This window comes from Suillus subaureus (assembly GCF_016647635.1).
Source record: "Suillus subaureus strain MN1 chromosome Unknown BJ212scaffold_20, whole genome shotgun sequence".
Lineage (NCBI taxonomy): Eukaryota > Fungi > Basidiomycota > Agaricomycetes > Boletales > Suillaceae > Suillus > Suillus subaureus.
In genome coordinates this window covers 54,846-79,811 of record NW_024538576.1, presented here as the reverse complement: position 1 = coordinate 79,811, position 24,966 = coordinate 54,846, and the positions used below count along the sequence as shown (strand labels likewise).

The window sequence follows — 24,966 nt, the reverse complement described above, 5'->3', positions numbered from 1 at the left end:
TCTACAGTATTTCCTTCTTAGTGTAGAGGACAGACGGGACTTATTATGGCCTGTCTAGGGTGGACTACAAACGAGCATTACTTTTTTCTATAAAAAGTTGTGTCAATCAGTCTTTCCAACATGCATGTTCCTCAATCGATCATTCTCAGTGATACGGTCAACGCTTCTTGTCGGCGTTTACAGGACCACCGAGCGGAGTAGGTATTCCTGGATATTGTACCCAAAAATACAGTGCACCTAAGATCACATATAAAGGGTATAAATCAGGTAAAATCGAAAAATACCCCCGATGTTGTCTCCTTCAATGTGTACTCAGCATCGGCAGGCGTTGTCCAGCCTCATCTCAGCCGCTCGGAATAGGTTGTTTCCCGAGATACCTATATTAGTCGGACGGATTGGTCCCCTCCTCCCTTTGCTACTAGTACCAAGGCTAGCGAACCGTGCCGTGCCGTCTATGTCCATTTCTCGCTCCGCCCGCTCGGGTGGACGCTAGTACTACTTATTCCAAGCATTTCGCCTATCAGCCCAGAAGCTGGGAGTTGTTGGTGGAGTAAAAATCAATTCAAAGTGGAATGTTACCTTTTTGAATCAAGACTCACTGAAAATGTAATTGCAAAAAAGGTGAGCCTATCTGCTCAACTTGCGAGTAAAAATCAAAGACATGCTTCACTTAATTTACCCAAAAAAGTGAGATAAGTGAGACAACAGTGAACTCGACGTTTACTGATGATAAAATTGTCATGATGCCACCCACATCGGTCACCCATAATTTGAACCAAAAAATAGCGCAGCAGACTCCAAGTAAGGTTCCTGCCGCAATCTGTGGCCATGTGTGATGGCCCAGCCGAACCCTTGACACAGCTATCATATATGTCCACGGTAAGACAACCACTGGAGCGAACACAACGAAATGAGGAAAGGTCGGGTGGGTGGGTAGCTCAAGGCAAGCAAAGGTAATATATACAGCGAAGAAGGTGCACGTGGATGCATGTGAGCTTGGCATCCTGTGTTGACGATGTGATCAGAAGTCTGGAAGGGGATCAAGTTTCCGCACCCATAAGATACTCTACGGCCGGAGCACTGTGATGGACGTTTTTGTCGTATTGCTTTCTTGATGACCTTAGCAAGTTTTGAACATAACAATGCGCCGGTCACAAAGAAAGCGACTCCTGCAGAGCGGGTATAGAGAAGAGCTGCTGCAGTCAAGACAGTCACGACTTTTGATGTCTGCAGAATGGGCTCAGCACTTGTTCTCGGTTCTGAAAGCAGGCGCATACTTCATCTAGAAACTTGAGCCACAGTGGTAGCGCTGCTCCCATAGCTAGTATGTCGTCTGAACACAAAAAGGGAGTAAACAGCGAACGCTCCGCATAGAAAATACTCGGCCCTCTTATTCATTTCATGATGTAAGAGCCACAGCGTGCGTGACGCTGATTCGTATTTAACCATTAACTTGGCTCACAAACAGTGAGAACAGACATCACTATGATGACAGGAAGCTTCGAGTAAATTTGTTTCCAATGGTAAATAATGATCGGCGAAAATCTGAAGACGGTACTTTACCTTTTTACATTTAATCATCATTCGGATAACTTCGCGGTACTCGTGGTGTACTATCATTTGGACAGGATGTGCATAATTTTGATAAAAGGCCACGTAGTCACTCTATAGGACCCATGAGGAATGGGACAGCGCCCACTACCTTTTTTATGCATTTGCGCATTGCTGGTGAGCTCTGATTGGTGTGGTACATTTTTCTGGGTGTCTCTGATGTGATTAGATTTGTTGCATAGAATCGATAGGCATGTCATCTAAGTTATGATGAGTCGCCCCGTGGCTGCACTAGTGAGGTCCGTTCTATAGAACGAACCTTTTCACGGCCCGGGTAACCCTGGATCCTCTGTTTCCTCCTCGTTGCACCTCTTTTTCGGTTTGCGTCATGACTTATCCAGCAGATTCCAATCCTATCTCTCCTTTTAGCCAGCTGAGAAACGCCCGCAAAAACAGACTCAACGGTTCCAATCAACGCCAACAGATTCACTAACTTCCGGATGGTGATTATTATCATTTTTCTCGTCTAACTCGTCGCCATCTCTAGGAAGATGGTATATCTTCAGTGCCCGAGGAACGCTACAGTCAACACCATCATTTGCAGCATCAAACAAGGCACTCATGTTTTCTTGACTATACAATACATGCCATGTTGATACTGCGGATTGTTCTCCAGAAACAAATTGATGAGTCGTTGCACCCTGCTTTTAGTGACTGACACGTATTTGCATTGACTTAACTGTATGCCTGGTAAGTACTTACTTATGACCAGCAAAAATGACGCACATGGTCCAGGTGTCAATTCGACAGGACTAGGCGGCAATTGTTGGCAATTTGGTAGAATCCTGCACTCTCACTGCAACATTCCCTTTGTTATATCGCTGAGAAGCCTCTTCTGCGGTCCAGTCCGGTTCTGTCCAAACGAACGCGAGCTCGAGAAATCGTAAATCAAGGCTTCCAAAACATGCTACGTGGATTGACGGTGCAAGCCTCTCGTGCTCGTGATATTTAAAATCGGCCCACCTCTCCCATTATATTTGTTTAATGATCATTTAGCGTACCATAGTTCTTTGAAAGTGTGGCCCCTTCGAGCAGTCATAATTTTAGCGGAGTCCTTCATTACAGTTGCGTCGAATAGCTACTTGTTATGTCATTGGCATGTTCGAATTTCGTGAGCAGGTTTCCCGCCCTCCCGAGCGGCTCCACCTGCTCGCGTACCACCCCGAGCTGACGCTCGGCCCAGCCCAACCTGTTAGAACATGTCAGCGACACTAGAGCTAGACGAAGCTGGACGTCCAGAGAGGTCCGGTCGGCTGACTACAACAAGAGATGACAAATCAAAACACCCGTTTGAACTGAGTCGGCCCTGTGTGATCGTCATCACCGACAGACCTCTAACTGGTCCTAGTATGGTCCAGGAACTCTTGCTGGAACTTCGTTTTTTATGTAACTTGCTCGTGGCGAATAGTATTTGCTTCTATTAATCATGGGGGCCCGCGGAACAGGGTGAGCTTGCAGTGACCTTTCCGCGTCTCGACGGTCTTCTCTATTTCTTCGCCATTCCTTTCGCACCCGCCAGCTGCTTTTCCCTCTTGGAGTGGATAAATGGGATCTTCAGGATCTACTATTTCGCTCGCAGTGGCCCACTCCTTTTCATTCTCATGTACAGACTCCTCGCTTTGTCCGAGTTGAACCGTTTGTCCGACGCGCTGCGTTTGCGTCCTAGGTTCAAGCCTCACGCGTTATGACCTGATTGGCTCCCACCCGCTCACCACATCATGCAACCATGGGTCCGGATACTATAGCCGTTTTGTTTCTATACATTTCTGGATGTCACTCATTCCTCCATCCAGTCATTAAGCTACAAAAGCATGGATCAACAAGGTTGTTTTGCTTTTCTGTGACGGACTGCCCCATTTTTGAAGCGGAGTAAAGTGAGTCCAGTTTATTAGCGATACCATCAGCAATGAATGTGTTGGCATATTCGCAACATGTTCTCCGAAGTGTCGTCACGATTATAATTGTTCCACTCGCGCGCCAGTATTGATCGATACTGCCGACGTGGCCGTGCTCGTGGCTGGTACCCAACGTTTCTAGCTTTCCCTTGGTGCGCTGATTCTTTTTATAGATGATCGACTCATCGATGAAAAAGAAGTGCACTTGTGCGTCAGCATCTCGCCACTAACCTGAGTCGATGACGAGGAGCATTCCGCATTGGAAGCAGGCGACAACATCGACGCCTCAAAGACTCCAGTGTAAGTTTCTTGCAAGACCAATAAACCTGAAATATGATGCAAATTTCGAATTCCCATACTAACACACGTGTGCGGACCCGGAGTCAATCGATTTTGGATGTTCAGCTGTAACAAGTGGTTTACCTAGTTGCCAATCAAAGCTCGCTGTGATAATCCTGAACTACCCGGAACTCATGGGATGAACTGGTAGATCTGCCCACATCATAGTATAGGGTGTGGAGGGGCCAATAATTTTTGGCCACTGCACAATTTGAAGTTGGTGACGCGGCCAAGTGACGGCGTAAGTTGAACGCTTACCATGCAAAGTGTTATGATGCTAAAGTCATGCCAGGACGAGAGGACCTAATACTCTATGATGCCAAATGAAGAAGTATATAAAGTCGGACGTCCGTCCTCAACATACTACACAGCTTTTACGGTTGATCATTCTGATACCTCACAATGGCACAGCCCGATTTCAACACGATTCATGACATCATCGCTCAAGCTGTCAACCGCTATCCATCACACGAGCTTTCTTTCGTAACCTCCTCCGCACATGACTCCTCCATCCAAACAAAGACTTTCAGCGCATTTAACCAACATATTCGTAACCTTGCACGCGCAATGCTCGAGTGGGGCAAGCCCACCGGTTCAATTATCGTTGTGTACCTTTCCGAACACGAAGACAATATGGCTACCATCTGGGCTTGTCTCATAGCTGGCTATGTCCCTTGTTTGCAGCCCGCACTCAGTGCTCAACAGGCGCACAAGGAGGCACATGTTGCTCACATCAAGAATCTGTTTGAATCTGCAATTTGGCTCACCAACGAGCTTGGTGCTGAGCAGATTAGCTCCATTGACGGGCTGGAAGTTCACCTGTTCTCTGACCTGAAAGCCTCCGCAGAAACGTTCACTGTCACAGCTGACTGGATTGCGTATGAGCCCAAGCCTGATGATCACGCGATGCTCTTTCTGACTTCAGGCTCGACCGGGTTCTCAAAGGCGGTCGTGCATACGCACCGTAGCATTCTTGCTGCTTGCCGTGCCAAGGAGCAACGCTTCGGTCCGCCTTCCGAGTATCGGATCTTGAACTGTGAGACAACCATCGTTGAAGCTTTCTTCTAGAATTAACTATGACCGTCAGGGGTAGGATTTGATCACGTCGCGGGGACTTTGGAAATGCACGTCACACCTCTCCTGTATGGTGCTTCGCAAATCCATGTGCATGCATCTGTTATTCTGTCCGATTCCGTTCGCATGCTTCGTCTGATCGACGAAAATGTATGTCACAATCTAGCCGTGGCTTCCACTTATCAATTCATCATGCTATTTTCTTAGTCCATTGGTCTAGCTTTCGCACCAAACTTTCTGCTGGCCAAGCTTACTCGCGATCTTGAAAAGCGTACCGACCTTTTTGGATCTTTCGATCTATCCTCCATCAAGCGGATCATCAGCGGAGGTGAAGCAGTGGTTTCGAAGACCGCAAAAACCTTCGCTGCCACCATGAAAAAGCTCAGCAAGAACCCCTCCGCAGTGTCTTTCATAGTCTCTGCTGGATTTGGAATGACAGAAACTTGGTAGGAATATTTACACAACATCGATACATCTGAGGTGACTAGCCTTACAGCGGTGGATGCATTTATGATCCGGTTGATATTTTTACAGCCGAACCTACTCGCGAGTTCCTTGATCTCGGACGTCCCATTAATGGTTGCGAGATGCGCATCGTTGACCCTATCGATAGCACCACTCCGCGCCTGGATGGCGAGAGTGGTGAGCTTCAGGTTCGCGGACCGATGCTTTTTGTGGGCTACTACAAAAATCCCGAGGCTACGTCCTCCAGCTTTATTGAGGGTGGCTGGTACCGCACTGGTGATGTAGGCATTATCGAAAGTGGCGTCATGCGTCTTATCGGGCGGATCAAGGACACCGTCATCATCCATGGTGTCACATATGGTATCCCTGAGCTTGAAACTCATCTCCAGACTTTGGAAGGCGTCACGCCCTCCTTCCTCGCTGCTGCTCCCTACCGTGTTCCTGGCCAGGAAACCGAAGGGTTCGTTATTTTCTACTCGCCATCTTTCGACCTCGATGAAGCAGGCGCGCCTATGAAGCTCTTTGCCACGAATCGTGCTTTACGTGACATCTCTGTTAAGATGATCACCCAGCCACCTCAACTGATCATTCCCATCCCTGTGAAGCAAATGGAAAAGACAACTCTGGGAAAACTCTCCCGGGCGCACCTCCTCATGCTCCTTCAGAAAGGTGGGCTGGCGAAGCATATCGCTTGCGCTGACGAGCTTCTTAGCGAGGCACGCGGCGCCTCCTTTGTAGCCCCCTCCACTAAAACGGAAAGGGTTCTGGCCAAGATGTATGCAAGTATCCTGAACTTCGCAGACAACGAGGTGTCGGCGAACGACAACTTCTTCGAATTTGGTGGTACATCTATTGGTGTTCTCAGGTAAATACATGATTTATTGCTGTAAAGTGACCTTTACTAACTCATATAATCTACAGGCTCAAGCGTGAGGGAGAGGCATACTTTGGCCTGCCTGAAATTCCCGCCATACAAATCCTGAAGCATCCTGACGTCTCGAGCCTGGCCGACTATGTTGATTCCTTACTTTCCAAAGACAGTCGGGCTGAGGAATACGACCCCGCTGTCCCCCTCCAAGTAACCGGAGACAAGACGCCCATCTTCTTCGTGCACCCTGGAGTCGGAGAAGTTCTTGTTTTCCTCAATCTCGCCAAGTACTTCCAGAATGAGCGTCCCTTCTATGGACTTCGTGCTCGTGGCTTCGAGCCTGGTCAGCCCTTCTTCACGTCCATGGATGAGATGGTTTCTTCTTATACTACGGGTATCAGGAGGATCCAACCGGCGGGACCATATGCCATCGCTGGCTACTGCTACGGTGGTTTGATGGCCTTTGAGGTGGTTAAGCGCCTGGAGGCCATGGGTGAAGAAGTCAGGTTTCTCGGTCTTGTTAACGTCCCTCCTTATATCGCCCAACACATGCACAATATCGAACTCATCTGTACGCTTAACGTGGCATTCTTCCTCGGTCTTTTGTCGAAGCACGAATCTGAAAGTATGTGGCCTACTTTTAAACCGCTCACGCAGAAGGAGAGACTTGAGATCGTGTGGAAGATGTCGCCTCCTGAACGTCTCGCCGAGCTCCAGTTGACACCTGAAACTCTCGAACACTGGGTCGAAGTCTCTGTGTCCCTCATGCGCTGTGGAAAGGGATACAGTCCGTCGGGCACAGCTCGTAAGTCATTCATTTTCCCACTTCAACACTGCTTGCTCACATTGCCATGTCTCTCTTCAGCGGCCATTGATGTTTTCTATGCCGTCCCGCCTCGTGGCCCGGATGACAAGGTTAACTGGCTCAATGAGCTCAAGCCATGGACTGGTTTCAGCCGCAGCGATCCAACATTTACTGACGTGCCTGGGGAGCATAACACGCTCATGGACATTGATCACGCCTCGCAGTTCCAGAAGCTCTTCCGCAGTCGTCTTGAGGCTCGTGGAGTGTGATGATTGTTGCGCTTTTTGGCGACATGTCTGATAAATATAAGTAGAAATATTGTTTATACCCGTACCACCACCACGGCCTTTTTCCAAATAGTTATTTGGTTTCAAAGTTGGCTGATCAGCATCATAAACATCATACCTATTTCGAGAGACACGCATATATGGGCAGTCTGCGGCTCCTTAGTTGTAATGTTTCACCACTATGCCCTCAATGACCTCTTCTTCGACATTGTGCTCCATCCCCTTCTTGAGATCAGACCTACCATACATCGTTGTCCTCCCCTTCCTCCACGCCTCGCACAGTGGGGCATCCTCGTCAGGGCACCGGCGCTGGATGCCGAAGTGGTGGAGCACGGGGCTCTCAACACAGGGCAATAAGCGAACATCGTCATCGGGCATCGACACGAAGAATACGCTCAGACGGTCATAGTTGCGCTGATCCTCAGGAGGTTGGACGACGCGATGAATCGTGGGCTTATAGTAACCGCCACTGAAGAAATCCATCATGTCGCCTGTATTGATGACCTGAGGACGGAATGTTGAGTTTGCGATTGTCACAGTGGTCCACTCATTTGCGCACCAAAGCGTTGTCGATGTGGCGGACCCACTTCCATCTGCCGTCGGGAGCCTGAATTTGCAGGCCTCCGACAGGTTGGCTCCACAGAACGGTGACACTGCCAACGTCTGCATGGCTGAGGGGCATATAAGGACAAGTAGTAAAATAAAATATACCTGTATGTCCTTTCAACCAGACATTTTTGGATTTTTCCTCTTCCTCTTTGGTGCGCCTATAACTTAAGAAATATTTATCAGGTTAACAAGCGGCTACGATTAAGGGTCACTTACTACTTCATAAATCTGGCTGTACAGTTTCCCATTAATGAAGAATTCGATATAGTAAAACAAGACCAACCACATGTCTCTCCTGTGCCGTCAAAGTTGTGTTTTTCCACCAGAGTCTCTTCGGGCAAATCGAGGCTCAAAGCGACCAAGCTGCATGAGACTGCTCGTGAGATGGACCATAAAGCAAGGGCTCGCGAAGAAACTAACCGAAGGATTGGATGGACAACGTTGAAGTGATTATGTCGGACGAAGGCATCGATTTCTGGTAGGAACGGGCGCAAGGCCTGAGGGTGCGGACGCCTTGTGACGTCCTTGTTAACTGTCGAAAGTGTAGGTAACACCTATCACACAGAAAGTTGTAGCACCCACTTCCATAGTGCTCGATCTGATCGAGAATCTGATTCTCCGCGTCGACTTTCTGATCATTGAGCGATAAGGGCCAGTTTCATATACATTTCTTGCTAGAATATGACACACCCAGAATTGACGACCTTTAAAAACCCGCGTAGTATCCGACTTTCTCGATGTTTGCAGCATATGTCTTCATTTCATCCGGAGGGACCACAGTGAAAGGGACGTTAGCTATGTCAAAAATCCTATCGCGCTACAACAGTACTTCAGAACCCTTAGTATGAGCTTCGGGAACGGGCCCACCTGAGCCTGGTTATAACCATGATTTATAGCATAAACAAAGCCGTAGCTGCGCAGTGCATCTCGAAGTTGTGGATAGAGCTCTGCCCGTCCTTCCGGTGTATGGGCCTTGGAAAGATCAACGATAGCCAGGTCCGCAAACTCTACTACACGCTGGGTCATTAGCTAGTAGACATACTATATTAATTAAATACTTCCTCACAGTCCTCATCTGTGGCCAGAGGCGGGATATAGCGTCCACACTCGGGCAATGTTAGGCTGGGCATTTCCACTCACTAGATGGTTATGAGAGAAAGGAGGACCTGGAAGCGGAAGAGTACGGGGCTCATTAATACTTCTCGAAGACAGGATAGGATCGATCCACGTTGAGATAAGGCATCAGAAATAGATATATGGTATTGTGACCGACCAGAAATATTGTAGCCAAAAGTGGCACGGTGTACTGGGTACTAGTACTCCATATAGTAAGCACCTTGTCAGCTCATTGAGCAGATGAAACCTATCATGAGCATAGAATCAAGGACGTGGATGGAGATGTTGTCACATGCATGGGTAAATCAAAAGAGTGTTGAGCTTTTCCAACCGTTCAAGTTGGATTGATGATATCATGATACACCTTTAACTTCCCCAAATTTGCGCTGCCAAACGAGTGTTCGCAATATGCCACTTGTGCGCAATGTTAGTTCTCACTACTTGCCAGGTGAGTTGAGACTTCGCTTGGCGGATTGGTCGAAGGTACATTTTCAAGGTGGTACCGAGATGTGTGCATTGGCACTTGGCCAGATAGAAGCGTTAACAACGAACAGACACCGTGCGGAGCGTAGATACAAATTCCGTTGTATGGACAGTGGTTTTTGCTTCACGAAGAAGAACAGAGGTCGAATCGAACAGCCTCCTGCGACGACCTTTTGCGCAAAACGATGACATTCGACGAACAGATTCAGACAGTGTCTTGCCGATTACATAACATTATTAGACGCGCGGCATGCCTGAGTTAGCGTAGTCAGCCAATGAAAATCGTTGATAGTTCTTCGTCACCTACTACTATGTACTTCAGACAGTAATCGGTCGTACACCGCATGTCACTAAGTCTAGTACTGCCATCCCTTCCATGGTGCCCAGATGCTCAACCACTTTGTCACTTCCTTTATCCTCGCGAATCGGTGATATAGTGCCACGGGTAAGCAGCGGCTATCAAACATACGTTGCCCGACAATCTAGACAGTATCTCCGATCTTCAACGTAGGATTTATGCGACCTGACTCTGGGTGTGGGGGAACTTGTACCGATATCCTGCGCTCCTACGAAATTCTTTCATGACTTGCCAACAACCTCCCGAACCCTGGAATACGATCCGTGTCTTTACTCATAGCCATGGCACCAGCATTACACATGGCTTTGTCTTGCCCGTCACTTCCTCTTCCGGGGTAGTATAAAATCACGGTGGCTAAAATATTCTGGGAGATTTGTGGACGGCCGATCAAGGTCGTGTGTAGCTGCTGGAGATCGAGCACGGTGTAATTTCCTGTACGAATCGGTTTATACCAACTAGATTCCTCCCTGATGAAGTTCGCTTACCTGTATGGAACTCCAGTGTTCCATTGAGTGTAGATGCCATCTCTAGCTTTGCTTCCGTGGTTGCGCCAAGAACAGTTGGAATGGATCCCACTGAGAGGACGAATGACTGATTGTTGACCTCTCTGTTATTTGACTCTGTCAGAACTTCAATGGCCGTGGCTGCTGCGTCATTGGTAAGACGCGTTTCCCCTGTTAAATATGAGATAGCTTCCTCCAGTTATGTCACTCTATACGTGTATCCGACGTAGGTGTAAAATCCGATCACCGAAATTGCCGAAGATGCAAACACCCTTATGAATACTTTGAAATAGGCTCTGGAAGTATCCCGGCTCGTTTATGTTTGTGAGTGATCTATTATGGTGGTATTCAAAGAACATACTTTAGACTGGCATTCATTTTGATACACGCAGACTATTTCTTCGGGTGTTCTTGCGCCCTCTCGTATTCCTCCAGAAATTTCACTTGATTTCAATGATTGAAGAGAATAAGAATGGTTCTCCCGTATCTTGTCATCTCAGATGCAGAGCAGACAGATCATCCAATTTGTTCAGTCCAACTGGAAAACCGTACAGAATCTGAAAAATAGGTGAGAGTCGGAACGATTTTACATGCTTCTGGACTGACATCTTTGACTGCAGCGTCGGCTACGATACCACCTTGCACGATTCCTCAAGCTTCTATGAGTGTCGATAGAATGACCGCAGAACTTCTGCCGATATCTGAAACTAGCTGCAGTTTCGTTCCTTCGACTGTCTGATAGAAGTCATCACAGTGAATTTCATCCCCTCCTACCTTGTGTCTTCGAGTGTCCTCTAGAAGTTGCTTCCCAGTCTCTCGCATTCTCGTGCATCTCCTGCAGTTCTCTGCGAGCACCACGCGGTCCGCAACGAGGGCGGGCGTTCTCAGAGCGTCGAGTGGTTTGCCCACAAAATCAGCGACCAATGCATTTTTATTGAGGTTAAGAAAGTGCATTGGTGTTTTAGACTGCAGTGTGGGTGTCATGACCTTTGTGGCGGGAGTTGGGGAAGTTGGCTGTCAATGTCGTGCCGATAGCATTTGCCTACAATGTAAGCTACTTTTTTCCAAAATCTACATCGTGTCCACCCTTCACAATATCGCTGCGACTTGCAGCTGCCTTTTGTATCTATCATGTGGTGTTTCTTGTGCACACTTTGTAGCAAGCTTTTCATTCACCTTTAATCGAGGCTTTGCAAGTCCTATGGTATCGACGATTATTGGATGCTATTAACAGGTCTTCGTTTCTACAGAATTCCGTCGTACGTCTGGCGAGTCTGACCCTACGATATCAGTCCGCTCTGACCAAGGTGAATCGTCCAACTTCTACATAGAGAATATGGTCTGGAAGGTACCCGCTTATCGCTTTGACCAGAGCCTGCTCCGAATCCATTGTTTCAGTCGAAATGACACTCCGCAAGGCATTGACCCAGACATCCTTCCACGTCTCGATCTCTACATAGTATGAAGCTTTGAAGTATGATCGGGTTTCGCCCACCTCTATGTCCGAGATGCAAGGCGAGAATCTTTCCCCTCATCTTCTGCTTCCGTCCTTCGTTTGCCAATATCGTCAAATGAATCTGTTGATCTAGTGGCATCACCAAAGAAGGCCGGTTTCTTATGCTTCTCCAAAGTCTCCAAAGTCTCCAACTCTATGGCTACCAAGTCGTCTGCAGCCGCTTGATCAGCACCCGTCTCAGCGTCTCCTAGGTTCTTCTCGCCGCTGCGGATGACCGTACGCTTTAGCGTGTAGGCACGAATAAAGAGAACTAGAAAGAAACTGAATGCAGATAGCGGCGTGCTGACCAACCAAATCGTGCTGATAGACTGTGTGTAAGCATGCATGACCTCGTTACGCACTGTTGGATTCTGGTGGGACTGGTCGTCAAGCTAGAACCGAGACCATGGAAGTGGGCTTACAGAAATGGAAGAAATCTGCTTGATGCTACCATTCAAAGCCGCGGCAGAGGTGTTGATTGTGAGGCCTTTGATGCCCTGCAGTTTCTGGTGGAGGACACTGGAAATGATAGTCTCCCCGATCGTCATGCCCACCGTACTCCCAAGAGTTCTTGAGACCGATAAGGACCTATGAAAAACAAATTGTAAAGTCATACTCACCGGAGGAACATAAAAGCGCCTGTACTGGTGGCCATGTCCTTAATAGGCATGGCTGCCTGTATGGCAATAAGCGGGGTCTATTGCAGAGGCGATGAGCGTGTATCGTGATGGTGCGGTAAACTCACCTGGAACACGCAACCGATACCGAGGGAAGCAATAAGGGGGTAGACTTCTTGCGCTACACTAAATAAAAAGTTAGGACGACCGCGTGACTTCGACACTGACTAAATACGTACATAGTGGTCGTATTATCCAGCATGATCATGAGGCCCCAACCAAGCGTCATGACAATCCATCCGAACCACATCATAGGGCGGTAGGACCCTGTGCGAGCCACAATGATGCCACAAACCGATGACGTGACCGAAGAGCATAACGAGAAAGGAAGCATTCTGCTCATATTAGCAACATGAATAACAACAATACATGGATTCAATACTCACCTGACGCCAGAACCCGTTGCCGATGCGCCAAGAACTTGTGTCGATCTCAGCAAAATGCAGACTCCAAGGCTATAAGACAGGCTTACCTTGGTAGTACATTGGAAGGTAGCTGGAAAATCCATGATGATGTCAAGTATAAGGTCTGTCTACAAAGTACTCACAAAGAGGCTGGAGTAATGATATAAATGATTGCTACTCCCGAGATAAATTTGCGTACACGACACACCTGCAAAGAATAGCACAGCATGCAAGAAGACAGAAACCAATGTAAAGCCAGTCGTACGCGTCTGGAAAACCATGAGAGACGATATAAATATGGGCAGCTTTTTCAACGACTCACCTTGAAAAGACGAGGAGGGATAATGGGGGACTTCTTCGTGAAAATCTCATTAATCCCACCGATGATGAGCAATGTGCCTCCCACAGCAAGGAGTGCAATAGTTTCGGGATTTTTCCCTAAAAGAAAATAACAATAAGCTTCGGTTCTGTAGAGTAGGAGGATAAAATTACACGTCGTTTCACTCGAGTTGAGACCAATAAGCAAACACACAACACCTGCCATGATTACAAGAAGTCCAACAAAATCAAACTCCCTGATATGGTCGCGGAACGGCCTTCCTTGGTGCGGATTTAAATTTAAGAAAAAGAATAAAAGAACCCCAGCCAAGCCGCCAGTTGGTCTGTCCATAAGTCGTGTTAGTAGCAAGCTTCTGATTTCGGAGCAAATATTAGAAACATATTAGGCGCACAAATTGATCCAGAAGCACCTAATAAGCGTCGATCGTGAACCTTCGGTCAACAAATAGCACGCGCAAACTCACCACCTCCAAGATACATGATCAGTCAAAATCTGTGGGGCAAAACATCAATTCTCAAATCTCTTCAAGAGATGGGACCTCACGCCGCCGAATAACGGTCCGATAACACTAAAAAATAAATAAGTTTCAAGTTTTGGAGGCTTAAACGGGGGTATTTCATTTAGCCTTACCTTGCTATTCCCCAAGTAGCGCCGACGAGACCAGTATACTTGCCTCGCCTAGAAAATAAATATATTCAATAATGACTCGGTGGTGGTAACACATATTCACTCTTGCAATGGAACAATGTCGGATATAGTGATCTGTACGAGTTGAAAGATGCCACCGCCCATTCCCTGTAAGGCACGAGAGACAATCAACCATGTCATGTTCTGAGCTGCACCACACAGCGCTGAACCAATCTAGTCTGAGGTCAAAGCCAGATCGGACGCGTGTACTAGCAATGACGTACCAAAAACATGAAGATGCATCCATATAGCATGGGTTTACGCCCTGCAGATCCCAGTCATAAGTTGATTTCCAAGCAACGTTCCATGGCACTCAAAGGGTACTCGCCTAGAATGTCGGATAGCTTGCCATATAGCGGGCTCAAAGAGGCGCACACCAACATGTAAGCACTGTATGGAAAATAGTACCACGCAACAACACCATATGTAACATATACGTGCCTTCCCACCCAACTATAGTTCTTGCCTCCTCCAAGTTCTGCTACAATTGTGGGCAAGGCGGTCGCAACGATAGTCTCGTGGTGTGTGAGTCAGATATTCACGAATAAAATAACACAATTCCGTACTTGATCTAAAGCTACCAAGAAGATGGTACACATCAAGCCCAAGAACACAATGCCCAAGCGATTTTTTGGGATGACATGCTCTTCGACTTTTTTCCATGATGCACCCGGCCTCTTGTTGGCCTCCTCGACTACAGGAGATGGCGCCTCTGCAATTTTTGTCATCTTGTGAGAGTTTCGTTTACGAGGGCAGCGAGTGGATTTGAAGAACGAATAATGTCAACAGGAAGATGGGCTCGTAGCTTCATATCAGCATCTGTGTGTGATAAAGGTATAGATGAGTTGTCGAATTCTGCCGGGGTTCGAGGTTCGCGAAGCCTTAGGCTTCGATCTTCGGACCGACACACGCAGATGAATTTCGGAATATCGTTGAGGCTCCATTGAAAATTACGGTCGCTATCAGTGACCTGTGGGCGACCGTAGTTCAAGGTTGAACGGCACAGGTGTCACGACCTTGAACGAAATTAAATGTGCGGTTGGACATAAGAAAAATGAGTATCACAGGACCATATTATCGGACTCGAGCTATTTTGATGCGGCCTAGTCACACGCTGCACTTGACGCGTCGACGATTTGTGCCAGCGCCGTGGCACCTGGACCACATTTCCCACATACCTGTTCTAATTAGATACGACAACGACGTGTTTCTGGTTGTTACTAGCCAAATGAATAAATACTGGACCGATACCGAGGACCACCTATGACTCTCACATATTAGTGGTAGTCAGAGTGAACGATCATGAAGCGATTTTGCGTGTGATTACTAGCCGATTCAGAGTTCGAAAATCGCGTGAAAATCGCCACCCACTTTGAACACCCCGCAGCAGCTGCGAGAACGGATTCTCAACGTGATTTCCGGTTGGATTTGTGAATAGGCATGTATACTAAAACTAACAGTTCCTAAGGTGAGTTATATATATGTTTGATCTGTTTTCTGACATACATTTCACGCACTTGATATCCTGGTTGTGCTTTTTTTCGCCTCTTTTACGAGTGCTTTTTACTAAGAGTTTTCCGAGTCAGCGGAGATGCTTGTTGGACGCCTTTTCCTTTGGGTGCCATGCTGCTCGAGTGCGGAGAGGGTGCTCAGGTGCTTGCTTGCAAGTTGCGGGACAAGTTTATTTAATTAGACGTTTGTATTTTGAAACAAGAGGGTACAGCTGTTTACAATCTAAAATCCGATTCAGAATCACGTGAAGCGCCTCGGCGCTTCGACAATTTGGCACGATTTGGCATCGGGTCCGATTATCAAAATCGCTTTCTCAGGCTGAATTGCACACGGAATCACTTCAAAATCTTCCATTCTGATTAATATCGTAACGGCGCAAGCGCCAATCCCCGACTCCGCTCAAAGACACTGAGACAGGATTTTCGATCTTCCTCGTGAAACAGATAGTCGAGAAACACACTCGACTAGGACATTATCCAAGAGGACCGATAATTTTTGCTCTTGAATTTCCTCGTTGTAGTAGAACCATCTAGGATAGTCATTTAGTCTCGAAGGCATACACTTCTCAATGGTTAGAGATTTGCGAGATGAAAGCCTACGCAATACAATACAATGACAGTAACCCACATCAGCAAATTCACTTGGTGCCATAGACAATGATTTTTGCTGCTGACATATAATGATGCAAACACCATCATATGAGACAACCATGAAAGTTTAACCTGTGGCACGTTGAGCAACACGAATGATGAGATTTAAGCGAAATTTTCAACCAGGCACAATTTTTTTCAGATGTTTCAAAGAATGCGAGATTATATTGCAGATAGTAAAGGGCATCATAATAATCAGGATACTGTGTCACATCATGGGGCTTATCACAAGGAGGACATTGTCCTTCATCAAGGAAGCAAGCCAAATGGCAAGGCAACTTCATAATAAAAACCCTGCAAATGTATGAGTTGTACTACATTGAAAGAATCATCAAGTCACTTAACTCACATGTGTCAGTCTGTATTATTGCGAGCTCAGCATATACAGTGGCTCAAAAAACTGTCTGCATGTTTTTGCAAATTTTACTATTTGTAATATTGTGTGAGAATACATAAAGACCTCAGTGACATGCTGATACCATATTGTAGTACCACTTCAGGGCTTTTGATTGAGCACCACATTGTGAGAATCAGGGGAGATATGGTGGAGATACAAGGCTTACAAAATTATGACTCATGCAGACAGTTTTTTGAGGCATATTAAAACTATATAAATCATCATTTATGACACCATAGCAATCATGCCACCATTAAATAAATTATAAAGTGATGTCATTATGTCATTTTAAAATCATATCTAACTATACAAACCAAAAAATTTCATATGTCATGGTTATATTCACTATGAAAGCCACCCCCCTTGCTCAAAGGGATAATATCCTCTCTCTTTCCTATTCTGGCCTCCCTGCTTGTCAAATTTTCTCTAGAACTGGAGTATGCAAGTCTACTGTGGCCAAGTTCATCAAAGAGAGTCACACAGACAAGGAAAACTTCTGTGAAGGGCGTCCATCCAAGCTCACCTCTACTGATAGGAGGGCTATTATTCAACATATTGCTACAGGAAAGGCTGATAATGCTGTCCAGGCCACCTATCACATCAATTCCACCATCACATTCCCTGTCTCTTCACACACTGTGAAAAACATTCTCAAGGCAGCTCATCTCAGGTCAGTAACAAAGAAAAAAAGCCTCTCCTCTCTATCACACATATGCAGAGATGACTAACCTTTGCCTTAGCCCATCAGAATTGGACTATATGGACTGGAAGCATGTTATATGGTCATATAAGACCAAAATAAATAGGATTGGGTCAGATGGCAAGGTATATATGTGGAAAAAAAAGGTGCTAGTCCTCTCTGCATATGTGTGATAGAGAGGAGAGGCTTTTTTTCTTTGTTACTGACCTGAGATGAGCTGCCTTGAGAATGTTTTTCACAGTGTGTGAAGAGACAGGGAATGTGATGGTGGAATTGATGTGATAGGTGGCCTGGACAGCATTATCAGCCTTTCCTGTAGCAATATGTTGAATAATAGCCCTCCTATCAGTAGAGGTGAGCTTGGATGGACGCCCTTCACAGAAGTTTTCCTTGTCTGTGTGACTCTCTTTGATGAACTTGGCCACAGTAGACTTGCATACTCCAGTTCTAGAGAAAATTTGACAAGCAGGGAGGCCAGAATAGGAAAGAGAGAGGATATTATCCCTTTGAGCAAGGGGGGTGGCTTTCATAGTGAATATAACCATGACATATGAAATTTTTTGGTTTGTATAGTTAGATATGATTTTAAAATGACATAATGACATCACTTTATAATTTATTTAATGGTGGCATGATTGCTATGGTGTCATAAATGATGATTTATATAGTTTTAATATGCCTCAAAAACTGTCTGCATGAGTCATAATTTTGTAAGCCTTGTATCTCCACCATATCTCCCCTGATTCTCACAATGTGGTGCTCAATCAAAAGCCCTGAAGTGGTACTACAATATGGTATCAGCATGTCACTGAGGTCTTTATGTATTCTCACACAATATTACAAATAGTAAAATTTGCAAAAACATGCAGACAGTTTTTTGAGCCACTGTATAGACACAGTGTTTGGGAAGGAAAAACAACTATATGCAGTGCATGATCAAATCAAAGAAAATTGAGTTGAGACACAAATTGACTCTCATGTGTCAGTTTGCATACTTGCATGCTTGTCAGTATATCCAGCTGCAGAGCATTTGGTGGATGGGATTGGGTTGGGAAGGGATAATACACAGCACTCAACTAAAGGCAGGTTGGACATCTAGCCTCGCAAGCTTGGCTAGATATATGTCTACAACTAGTAGTGTACTAGGCAGACCACCACTATGCACACATGCTGCAATCCACCTTCTCCTAAGATAGGGTGTTGCTATATTGGGAGGGAGTGGCTAGTAAAGCAGGGAGCAGCGGTTTTGATCCTGTGAAAGATCTTGTCAGGGGGCTTGAACGCTGCCCTGATCACTTGTACTTCTAGTTCTACATAGGCACTCTTCCCTTTAAGCTATTTTGACAGGAGTAAATGGTCTGTGCCCTAATGATAAGGGCAGGCTGTGATAGCCTTTTTATGGACTCATGACTGGCCTTAAACAAATGAGGGTCTCTATGTATGGGTTACATATAATGGCAGAGTGTGATTCTTGCAGTCTAGGCCCTTAAGGCCCTGTGAACCATATATATATGACTGGTCATGTTACTTTCATTGACATGACCAGATTCTTTCGAGTCCATATAGGTAGCTATGTTAGTCATAGAGAACTATTTTCCCACAAGCTCAAAGTATTCCCACAGTTTATTCTTTTATTCCCACACATGTGCGTGGGAATTTCCCACGGGTGCATTTGCAGGAAGCTAGGCATTTTGATGCAACAGAACCCTCTTCCACTAAAGTGGAGTTGGGGAACATTGAATCAACCAAAGTGGGTAAGCCATGCTTGTCACTAGTAATCTTCACACTCACTGTGTGCAACAGCAAGCTCACCATTTCAACATCATGTGCCTAATTCTTAATGACGATATCAATATTGCCTCCCGTCCATTATCCTCACCAATGTAATTAACCACCTCAACCCTATCTAGATTATTAGCCTGTGGATGACTCAATCCAACTCACTGAAATCAAAAGCATTTCCCTCAAGCACTTCAACTTTGTCAAAGCTTTCATTTTTTTCTGTCCTCTTCAACTTTTTGAGAGATGCAAATTCAGTAGCAATGTCGTCAAATAAGACACTCTGGACCAGCAAGAAGATCATCTGCATCACAAGACTTGATCGAGAGTGGAGATGCCCATAGGAAGGAACCCAAGGCTTCAAGATTCTGTGCAATCTCAACAGCAGTATCAAAATTGTCATTGATCTGTGATGCAGAGGGGGCATACACTATCTTACTTTAGGGACGTTGGTTTTCATGTTCTATTGAATTTGAACTGTGCTATTAGATCTCTGTGAGTGTCGGATACACTTGAGTTTTGCCAGGTTCTGCCACCCTCCTTTCACATGAGTTCTGCCATGGACTAGGCATAACTAGTTTTGCCAGACTAGTGAAGGTTCAACAGCTCTGCTAGGCTGCAGAGCTAAAGAAAGAAAGAGGGCTCTGACTCTGGGGGAAGAGAAAAGTCACTGACTCTCTAGATGTTGGTTGAAATGTGCTGAGCAATATGTTTGACCCTTAGGGGAAGCAAGGAAAGCAAGGATCCACTGGGTAACACCAGGTCAACTCTGGTGAAGTGCGCTGGGAGCATGCACGTGAGAATGTCGAGTGCATAGGAGCATGAAGTGTGGGAATAGGGCACACACAGTGTGTGAACATATAAATGACTGAAAGATGGTGTGAAGATGTTGAAGTGAGGCTGGTGATGCAGAGACTGATGCTGATGGCTAAGGCAACAACTAATGCATGCTGGCTGAAGATAGATTCTCACTCTAGAGACTAAGTGACATCATGGTGGTTGATGTCTGAAAACTTCTCTATGCAACAGGTAAGCTGTGCCTAGGTGTGCTCCCTGGGCTCGGAAGCAAATAGGGAGTGCTCTATGTATGTAAGTGAGGTAAATAAGGGTCCATGATGGAATAATGTATTGTACAATGCCAGAAATAATCTGATAGCAAGAATAAACAAGAAGGGACTCACTAGGGGACTGGTTGGGCAATGGATGGATGCTCTAGGATGTTGCACAACATAGTGCGACCAAGTGTGGGAAGAGCACACTAAGTGTGTGCATGGGAATGCATCGCATAGTGCGGGAAAGCATCGCGCCTCTGGTGTGTTTTGTGGGAAAGTCATAGCTAGTGAGTTGCACACTGTACCAATCATCATGAGTCATAATATGGGTGATCTAAGCCTAGAGCAATCCCATTCTCTACACTGAGAGGACTGCTATTGAAGCACTTCCTTCAAATATATGCAAGGGAAGCAATTGAGCAAAGGAATTAGAATCTGTAGCAGCCTAAAACTAGAGTGCAGGCAGTAAGTATACCCTTGAGTTCCTATGTCAAAGAATCAACTGTGAGTGTGAGCAAAAATTGACCAGTGTTAGTATCACAAGTGTGGGTTTAACACTAGAGGGTACATGTGAGTGCAGTGGATGCTGGATGCTGGAGTGGTAGATGTAACATGCACAAAATCAGGCACACTTGATAGAGTGGCCAGACACAAGAAAAATAGGGCAAGAGAAGGACTGCACCAAGTTACCAGTTGTGGGTCAGATGTTCTTGCAAGATCCTAAGTATAAGATCCTAGTGGTATGGAACTTCAGAGTGGCTGAATTGTGCACAATTGTCAAGTATGAGCAACAGAATGGATTGCACAAGGTCTACAAAAATAATGTGAGAGCGACTCTCCAATAGAGCTGAGTCCAGGGGGAAAAGGGACTACTCATTCATATGTACTGCAGTCGTTTTATCATAGTGCATTGTAGGGATTTCATTTACTGTGGGCTTGTATAGGCAGATATTACTTAGTGTTATGTTCGCACTTTTGGTGCTTATGTAATGATTATAATTTTCACCACCTACCAGCACCAGTCTGAGACTGAGAGTTATTAGCATGGTTTCCTATCCTCTCTGAGCACTGAGCTTAGTCCAGAAACCCTTTAGGGTTGAATTGTTATGCTCGGCATTCGTAAGAACAACTAGATGGAAACAAATGATCTAAAGCATGAACCTATTCATGAGTCATGCAAGTTAAGCAGTATATTGCAGGCCCTGGTCTGCATAGGTCAAGTTAGAGAATACAAGCATAAGAGATAGAGTATATATAAAGGGATTAAAGCAGAGCTTTAATAAATGAATTGGAGATGAAAAGTAGATAATGAATCAGAAATAAGAAATGAGAATCGTATGATAGAATGTTATAGAATGTCTAAGAATGATTAGTAATTGTGAATAAGTGAAAAGGTGAAAGGAAAAAGATGGAACCGTAACATGAATAGCAGCTAGGCATAGCACATTTAGCTCAACATTAGAAGTCTACTTTACAGTTTTCTTCTTGTTGTGTTTCCCACAGTGTGAACATTCAGAATGCATAGGTGAGAATTGTAGTGTAGTAAGCTACAACCACATCTTCCAAATGCTTGTCAAATTCATTATGAAACTTAACAATGAAGAACCAAACCCATTTCCCTCTCCATACCTTCTAGTAGCTCCCCTGAGTGCCCCAAGTACTCATCATACCGGTGCACCTCCTGTCATTCATTGTGGCTCAGCACAAGCCAGTGGACTTGATGGACTCATGCAATTCTGATGCCTCCTCTTCAGGCGAACTCACTCATGTGTTCCTATATGTTTATTTTTCTTTCTCTTATGCTACCTCCCTTAGTATGCAAATCATGGATGTCTCCTCAGATTACTATTGACATGCAATCATGATTATGTAACATGGATTATGTCATGTTCATTGGTGCCATAACTAGAACTACATGCATACATATTGAAGTTGTCTGGTACCATGCCTCCAAGGAAGAAGCCCAGACATTCTTCACTGGATCTACAGGCAACTGCTCTGCAAAGCTCAAGACCTGGCCATGGTGTTGGTGGCCATGTGTTAAGGTCACATGCTCAAGGGGGTCAGATCACAAGGGCTTGGCCTCAGCTCATATGCTGTGCCCCTTTCCCAAGTATGTGCCCTTAATTTCCAGGGGCTAGAACAGTTGTCTGGAGTTTCCAGGATTTGACTAGGGCGGACAATGGATGTCCGGATCTAAAATGTGAGATAAATGCAATGGATGTCTGGATGTTACTTGGACAAGCAGATAAGGCTAATCCAGATGAAGTCCAGACTAGAAACTAACAGAGGATAGACTACCTTAAGGTAGAGCTGGAGATGTAGTCTAGGATACAATCCTAAGACTTGGAATATGACAAGAGACTTGGCTTGAGTCCAGAGGACACAGGAATGAGCAGGAACTAAGATGATATTCAAACTGAAGTATTTCTGAGAGTTACAGGAGGTTTATATACTGTAGGTATCATATAGGAATCAGTCAGCAAAACACAAAGGCTATGTACAAAGCATATGCAAAGTCTATTAGTAAGTAGGATGGATCACCAATAATGCATATCAGAAATGAAATGTATGTAACAGATCAATAATCAGAAGAGAAACATAGTTAACCGGAGTCCAGAGACAGGGGAAGTCTAAATGGGGTTGGGCGCTGATATAGGGTTTGGATTCCAGAAGGACAATAAAGATAGATCAGATTATTGGAGATCTGGATATTTGGAGAAGCAGATTTAGAGTTGAGAGTCTGGAATGGCATATGACACTTCCCATCCAAACCCACATGTGGCTCGCTCTTCCAAAAGGTTCAGATTCAAGGAACCCAAGTCCAATGGTCATGAGAGGGCCAGAGAGGGACAGCCCATACAGAAGGACACATAGTCCAGTGGTCACAAAATGGTTGGATGGAATGCAGGTCAGTGAGACACAGGTCATGAGAGGGAGTCCACAGAACCTGGTAGTGGTTGTGAGAAGGACAGGCAGGACACAGATGATGACAAGGAGTTTGTGCTCAGCTCTCACAAATGCAATGAGTCCAATGATGGTGCTAACCACAATGATGATTTTGACAGTGGTATGCAGGTATGAATATTCTTCTGTCTGTTATTTGCATTCTCCCTGATATTATGTTCTCTTTGCAGGGACAGAGATGATGGTCAGTGCATGCGCCAGTGAACGGATGACACAAGTGATGCAAATGATTTTAACAAAAATCTGGGTTGGCCTTTACTTGATGTTGAAGCTGGAGGAGATGCAGATCCACATGACGAGCCCACAGATATAGAGCAGCATGAGGTATTTACATTTTTTTTGTTCCATTCCCACATTAATTGTCTGTACTTGAGGTTTACAATGTTCTTGAGCATCATGCAAAGAATGGTAGCACAAAGCTCCTTCACTGACCCATTTGTCAAATGGGCAGGAACATGCACATACTGTCCATCACTCAAAATCCTCTCATTGATGCCCATCCCAGCATGTTCATTCTAAATCTCCTTGCCCACACTCTCCCCAACATGTCAGGCACTCAAAGTCCACTCATTGATATCCATCATCTGGAGGAGCTTCTGCTGTTCGAGTGGATAGACCTTCACCTGCACATCATTCCTCTTGTTCAAAGTCTCCACATCAACAATTATCACAGCATGACAGATATGTATGCACTTCATCATGCATGCAGTCTCCTCTTTGGCACCCATCTCAACCAATTACTTCCTCAAGTTGCAGTCACACACAGCCCACCTCTTGTGGACACCCTCTGTCACGCTCTCCATCTGACACTCTTCTAGCTTTAAGCCATGAATGTTCTGGTAGTTCTACACCCAAAGATACTTGTCAATCTGGAAACAGCAAACAGATGGTCAAGACAAACCAGGATAACCCTTTGAAGCTAGGGTTTTATCTGCCCACTTGGCAAGCATTTCTGCAGATTGTGAAGTTAGAGATGTGGTTTCAGGCTGTTCTAGCTTATCCAATTCCAGAGTCCCAGGAAGCCCTCAACCTTGCACGAGAAGTCTTGGACACCGTGCTATGGACATACCACAAGAAGAATATTAAACTTGAGAGAGGTATATTCTCCCTACACCACCATCTATCCTTCTCACATCAATTTTTTCAAGGTTACTTTCCACAATATGACACACAGATGTGCTGGCTGGTAAGTTCTTTGTTTATTGATAGCAAATGTGCTTGCTGATACAACATCAATGAGCTGTGTGATGATCTGTTCACATTCCACACAGAGCTCAAAAAAATTATCATATCTATTGCAAAAAGGGCACACAATATCTTCCTGCAGGGCTCAACAATGCGAATGGATGAGACTCAAAAGCAGATCACCACAGCTGCCACTAAGCTCCTCAAGAGTGGTGATTACCTCTGGCTCCCTGAGTTGTCTGACGTAGGTTGCAACACCTGGTAATTGTGTCATTTAAAATTGATTCTCACAGGGAAAATTCAAGAATTTTACAGCGCAGGCTCTCAAGGATGCTTGTCTCAAATTTAACTACAGCAACAGCAAGAAAGCATTAAAGAACATGGACGAATTCCACCAAACAATCCCTGTCAATGCTATGCTTCTTGTAGCAGCAGTGGTATGTTTTTAATTCTTTATCCTTTTACCACTGATGATTCAACAGTTGAAGGGTGTTATATCTGGCATTTGTGAGACCAGCACTAACAAGGTTCTTGATCTAACTGCTGAGCAATGCAGGACCCACTTTATCAATTTATGGAAATCAGTTGACATACTGCTCAACATTCTGGAGTGTTGCAAAGAGCTTGAAGACATGTTGGAGCAATGGGCTAGGGTTGGCATGGGTGACTCTGAGTATGCAACTGGGAGTGCAACATGGAGGATGTTAA

At 45.4% G+C, this 24,966-nt stretch overlaps 7 protein-coding genes across 7 annotated transcripts; 2 read left to right on the top strand and 5 right to left on the bottom strand.

The window, feature by feature from the left end:
* Positions 1-670: 670 nt before the first annotated feature.
* Positions 671-1,384, bottom strand: BJ212DRAFT_1462953 (uncharacterized protein; the record flags this gene model as incomplete). Its single annotated transcript, XM_041338939.1, has 3 exons — positions 1,278-1,384; positions 1,055-1,227; positions 671-1,004 (listed from the first exon to the last, which is right to left on the bottom strand). The coding sequence occupies exons 1-3, from the start codon at positions 1,317-1,319 to the stop codon at positions 671-673; spliced, it is 549 nt and encodes a 182-aa protein (XP_041191929.1). The 5' UTR covers positions 1,320-1,384.
* A 2,863-nt stretch (positions 1,385-4,247) lies between these two features.
* BJ212DRAFT_1273683 (atromentin synthetase) lies at positions 4,248-7,326 on the top strand (the record flags this gene model as incomplete). The annotated part of the gene is made up of 6 exons (XM_041331109.1): positions 4,248-4,881; positions 4,933-5,069; positions 5,127-5,365; positions 5,416-6,249; positions 6,306-7,057; positions 7,118-7,326. 6 exons carry the CDS (start codon positions 4,248-4,250, stop codon positions 7,324-7,326), a joined length of 2,805 nt encoding a protein of 934 aa, XP_041191928.1.
* Positions 7,327-7,503: 177 nt separating this feature from the next.
* Positions 7,504-9,083, bottom strand: BJ212DRAFT_1447478 (uncharacterized protein; the record flags this gene model as incomplete). Its single annotated transcript, XM_041338402.1, has 8 exons — positions 7,504-7,848; positions 7,904-8,007; positions 8,056-8,117; positions 8,233-8,316; positions 8,374-8,485; positions 8,668-8,770; positions 8,821-8,963; positions 9,020-9,083. 8 exons carry the CDS (start codon positions 9,081-9,083, stop codon positions 7,504-7,506), a joined length of 1,017 nt encoding a protein of 338 aa, XP_041191927.1.
* Positions 9,084-10,122: 1,039 nt separating this feature from the next.
* BJ212DRAFT_1360774 (uncharacterized protein) lies at positions 10,123-10,635 on the bottom strand (the record flags this gene model as incomplete). Its single annotated transcript, XM_041335893.1, has 2 exons — positions 10,396-10,635; positions 10,123-10,342 (listed from the first exon to the last, which is right to left on the bottom strand). Coding segments are annotated over exons 1-2 (260 nt in total), but the record flags the coding sequence as incomplete, so codon positions are not given.
* A 209-nt stretch (positions 10,636-10,844) lies between these two features.
* BJ212DRAFT_1360772 (uncharacterized protein) lies at positions 10,845-11,550 on the bottom strand. Its single transcript, XM_041335892.1, has 2 exons — positions 11,034-11,550; positions 10,845-10,981 (listed from the first exon to the last, which is right to left on the bottom strand). Exon 1 carries the CDS (start codon positions 11,395-11,397, stop codon positions 11,065-11,067), a length of 333 nt encoding a protein of 110 aa, XP_041191925.1. The 5' UTR covers positions 11,398-11,550; the 3' UTR covers positions 10,845-10,981; positions 11,034-11,064.
* A 17-nt stretch (positions 11,551-11,567) lies between these two features.
* Positions 11,568-14,907, bottom strand: BJ212DRAFT_341063 (MFS general substrate transporter). Its single transcript, XM_041342955.1, has 19 exons — positions 14,583-14,907; positions 14,458-14,531; positions 14,345-14,406; positions 14,241-14,281; positions 14,060-14,190; positions 13,960-14,007; positions 13,873-13,897; positions 13,793-13,821; positions 13,721-13,738; positions 13,482-13,651; positions 13,312-13,427; positions 13,194-13,258; positions 13,058-13,080; positions 12,972-13,005; positions 12,765-12,920; positions 12,654-12,711; positions 12,529-12,605; positions 12,331-12,478; positions 11,568-12,279 (listed from the first exon to the last, which is right to left on the bottom strand). The coding sequence occupies exons 1-19, from the start codon at positions 14,742-14,744 to the stop codon at positions 11,911-11,913; spliced, it is 1,806 nt and encodes a 601-aa protein (XP_041191924.1). The 5' UTR covers positions 14,745-14,907; the 3' UTR covers positions 11,568-11,910.
* Positions 14,908-23,618: 8,711 nt separating this feature from the next.
* On the top strand, positions 23,619-24,966 carry BJ212DRAFT_1300406 (uncharacterized protein; the record flags this gene model as incomplete). Its single annotated transcript, XM_041332981.1, has 7 exons — positions 23,619-23,758; positions 23,917-24,170; positions 24,248-24,259; positions 24,345-24,502; positions 24,552-24,695; positions 24,741-24,785; positions 24,844-24,966. The coding sequence occupies 7 exons, from the start codon at positions 23,619-23,621 to the stop codon at positions 24,964-24,966; spliced, it is 876 nt and encodes a 291-aa protein (XP_041191923.1).